The sequence below is a fragment of the Mesoplodon densirostris genome, chromosome 18 (assembly GCF_025265405.1).
Source record: "Mesoplodon densirostris isolate mMesDen1 chromosome 18, mMesDen1 primary haplotype, whole genome shotgun sequence".
Classification (NCBI taxonomy): domain Eukaryota; kingdom Metazoa; phylum Chordata; class Mammalia; order Artiodactyla; family Ziphiidae; genus Mesoplodon; species Mesoplodon densirostris.
Window position 1 is genome coordinate 7216746 of NC_082678.1, and position 4070 is coordinate 7220815.

General features: G+C 58.8%; 1 protein-coding gene across 1 annotated transcript; it reads left to right on the plus strand.

The window, feature by feature from the left end:
* Positions 1–483: 483 nt before the first annotated feature.
* On the plus strand, positions 484–3845 carry RND2 (Rho family GTPase 2). The gene is made up of 5 exons (XM_060081868.1): positions 484–585; positions 1064–1151; positions 1930–2039; positions 2713–2847; positions 3055–3845. The coding sequence occupies exons 1-5, from the start codon at positions 484–486 to the stop codon at positions 3319–3321; spliced, it is 702 nt and encodes a 233-aa protein (XP_059937851.1). The 3' UTR covers positions 3322–3845.
* The last annotated feature ends 225 nt before the right edge of the window (positions 3846–4070 follow it).

The following is a 4070-nucleotide window of genomic DNA, read 5'->3' on the forward strand; positions in this document are numbered from 1 at the left end:
TCCCCCGCGCGTGTCCGCACTAGCACACGGGCGTTCACGCGTGGTACGCAGAAGGCCCAAACCTCGCGCTTGTGCAGCTCCCACCCTACCCCTCAGAACTTTCCCCGAACTCTGCCCCTCCCCCATCCCTAAGGAAGTCAACTCAGTCAAATAACCCGGTTCAGCACGTCCCAAACCCAAAGGGGCCCATTAGACCACACCCGCGCGCTAGAACCCTTCTCCTGGGCCTCTGTTTCCCCGGGGCTCCGCCCCGCTCCTCTGGGCCCCGCCCCCAGGCAGTGCGGGGCGGGAGGCGGGGCCGGGGGCGCGGCCGCCGGGCTGGGGGCGGGGCAGGGGGGGGGCCGCGGGCCCGGGCGGGGGCTCGGCGCGGGCCCGAGAGATGCCGGTGTCGGCGGCCCGAGCGGCTGCAGCTGCAGCGGCGGGGGAGGCGGCAGCGGAGCCCGGGAGGGGGGCTGCGCGGGGGGCCGGCGCGTAGCCGGGAGTATGGAGGGGCAGAGCGGTCGCTGCAAGATCGTGGTGGTGGGGGACGCGGAGTGCGGCAAGACGGCGCTGCTGCAGGTGTTCGCCAAGGACGCCTACCCCGGGGTGAGGAACCGGCGTCTTGGGAGGGGGGCGCTGAGGCCGCGGGGGTGGGTGACTGGGGCCTGGGGGACGGACGGAAATGCGTGCTGGGGTAACCAGGGATCAGAGAGAGGGGCTTGGAGGACTGGGGAAAGCGTTGGGGTTTCTGAAAGGACTGCAGAGGTTTGGGGTGGGAGGCATTGGGGAGCAGGGTGAGATGAATGGGGTTTGGGAGAACCGGAGGATCCCGGAGGGGGCGCTAGGGGAATGTCGGGGGTCCTGGGCATTGGAGAGGGGAAGAATTAGGGCCTGAAAGGACCGGGAGGGGGTCCGGGAGCCTAGCAGAGATTCCGCTGAGGCAGCCGCTCCCGGGATCTCCCCTTTGCCCGACACCGGACCAACTTGTGTCCTCGGGCTGGGCTGCGCGGCGTGTGGGAATGAGGAGGGCATTTGTCTGGGGTGAGCACTGGAGGATCTCATCTTGAGCCATTCATGTCTGCAGAGTTATGTCCCCACCGTGTTTGAGAACTACACCGCGAGCTTTGAGATCGACAAGCGCCGCATTGAGCTCAACATGTGGGACACTTCAGGTAGCCAAGTCCCTCGGGGTCACCCTGACTTCCAAGGCCCCCACCCTGCTCCCTCCCTGGGCTAGACCCTTAGGCTCCAGGTCAACCCAGCCCATCCATCCTATTCTAGGAGGAAGGAAAATTAATTTTCTGCTTAAAGCCAGGAAAACTAGGCAGAGCTTTCAGAGACACATAGAAACCTTGTTCTGAAGGAGAAAGCCCAGTATCCCATCCCCTCAGCTCGATTCTGCATACCTGGGAAAGTTGGGAAGGAATGGCTTTTATTTTGGAACATGTTTCTTAGGAGATAGGGCTGGGTTTAGGAAAGACATTTAGAATTTCTTTCGGGGGCAGGAAACTGCTTCTCTAGACTGAACTAGAGAAATCTGAGATCAAGTCCCGGGAGGGTGGGAGGGGTTTTTTGTTTTGTTTTAAGTTTTTACTTGGCTCCCCTGGAGAGCTTTAGAAGATGTCTGTCAAAGCCCAGAAAGCACATGCAAAATTTTGTGAGAATGTTGAGAGATTTCATGAGCTTCTCAAAGACTCAGAAAAGATGATGGATGATTACTTTTAGAGAACCCCCTAGGGAAGTGGAGAGCTGTTTTCTGCCATCTAACCTCCCCTCTGTCTACTCCCTTCCTTGGAGAAACACAGACTCCTTGATGGGTATTAATACCTGCTCTTTCCCATTCTGTGCTCAGAATCCCTTGACCGGGATTGCTAAGGTCTCCCACTCCCTTCCAGGCCTTCCGCACACTCAGGGCCCTCGTCTGTCCCCTCCCTCCCTGTCTTCTCTCAGGTTCCTCTTACTACGATAACGTCCGGCCTCTGGCCTATCCTGATTCGGATGCTGTGCTCATCTGCTTCGACATTAGCCGACCAGAAACACTGGACAGTGTCCTCAAGAAGGTGGGAGCCTAGGGAAGCAGGCCAGCTAGACTGAGGGGGACCAGAAAACACATGGGCCAGGAGGAGGGAATTTCAGCTGAGCATGGCCGTCGGGGAGAGTGTGTGTGAAGCTCTCACCCTTCCCAATCCCCCCCTGACTTCCTGGAAATCAGTCCTCAGAGCTGGATATGGCATCTGGGGGAGATGGGGGACAACAGGGAGAAGTACTCAAGGGACTTCTCGTCCACCCTCCCCATCTCCTTGGGTGTGGGAGCCCCAGATGGAGGGGATAGGAATGCTGCTGCTGGAGCTCAGGAAAGCCCTGTGGTCTCCTCTCCAGGCCCCTAACTCCATGAGAAAAGCCCATGGTGAATGGACAGGAGTCAGCTAAGGCAGCCCCAGTTCCCAGCGAGGGGAAGGGAGGGCGGGATTGGTCTGTTCCCAGGAGCAAATTTGGGAAAGGGGGTGGCACACCCTTCATGGCCACTGAGGTAGAAGCAGGCCCCCCCCGCCCTCTCCTCCCTTCCCTTCTCCCACACCCTTCCTGCTTTCAGCCCGAGCCCACCACTCTCACCTCCTTGCTTACTTACATGGGAGAGCCCAGAGAGGTGCATGGTTTCTGCATGCTGTGAGCAAGGATTCACCCTGTGCTGCTTTCTACCCCTGCCTAACTCTGTTTTCTTCCTCCAAATAGTGGCAAGGGGAGACTCAGGAGTTTTGCCCCAATGCCAAGGTTGTGCTGGTTGGCTGTAAACTAGACATGCGGACCGACCTGGCCACACTGAGGGAGCTGTCCAAGCAGAGGCTTATCCCTGTTACACATGAACAGGTGGGACCCTTGATCTCTGACCTAGTCCCCGCCTAGACCTCTCACCTCTGCCCCTCTCAGCCTCTGATTTGAAAACACCCTATTTGGCTAATCCCTTGCCCTGGCCTCTGACCTGATCCCTTGACCCCCCCTGCCCTCAGCTTCCCTGCCCCTTGCTGAGCTGCAGGCTAAGCCCTGTAACTCTCTCCACTCACTCCATCCTTCCAGGGCACTGTGCTGGCCAAGCAGGTGGGGGCCGTGTCCTACGTGGAGTGCTCCTCCCGGTCCTCTGAGCGCAGCGTCAGAGATGTCTTCCACGTGGCCACAGTGGCCTCCCTCGGCCGGGGCCATAGGCAGCTGCGCCGTACTGACTCACGCCGGGGACTTCAGCGATCTACTCAGCTGGCGGGACGGCCGGACCGGGGAAACGGGAATGGGACCGGAAACGAGGGCGAGATACACAAGGATAGAGCCAAGAGCTGCAACCTCATGTGAAGGGCCCCGTGGGCAGACCGAGGAGGGAAGGTGAAGGCACAGTTGTCCCCCTGCTGGCCCCCGGCCTCCTGACCTCCTGACTCTGGCTGGGACTTCAGGGCGGGCGAGTGAGCAGTTCTCCTGGGCAGGGAAGCTGGAGGCAGAAGGGTACCGCCATTCCCCACATGCTCATTCAGCTCCTCTCCAAGGCAAGTTGAGGGAACTAGCAGAACAGGCATCTGGGCTGGGAGCTGGGATGGGGCCAGGGGGTTGGGGAAGCTGGCATCAAGCAGTGACCTTGGTTGAGTCTCCGTATAGGCAGGGTGCCTTCCCTCCCCACCTTCAGTTCCCATATCCTGGTCCTGGCTTCCTTCCCCAAGGAAAGTGTCCATTTTCTGACCTTCCCTCTTCCTCTCCTCTCACTTCTACTGCTGTTCTCACTCGTCCTAACCTCCAGGCAACATGCACTAAATTAAAAAGCAAGTTGAGAAGCCTCTCCCCCGATTTACCCAGCAGTCTTAGCTCCCTCCCTCCCTTCCCCCAAGAGTCCCCAAATAAAGCCCATGTCCATGGACAACGACTGTGGCTTTAGTTTTGTTGCTTTCTAAAAAACCAATCTACCAGTCTGTAGCAGCAGGAGGGAAAGTTAGACTTCAGTAAGAACTTCCCTGTCGACGCCCACAGATGGCGCAGAGGAAAAAGCTATGGGTTGGATCAGCAGTGTCCTTTTAGGAGCCAGAGTCGGGAGAGAGAGAGATCTTGGGAATATT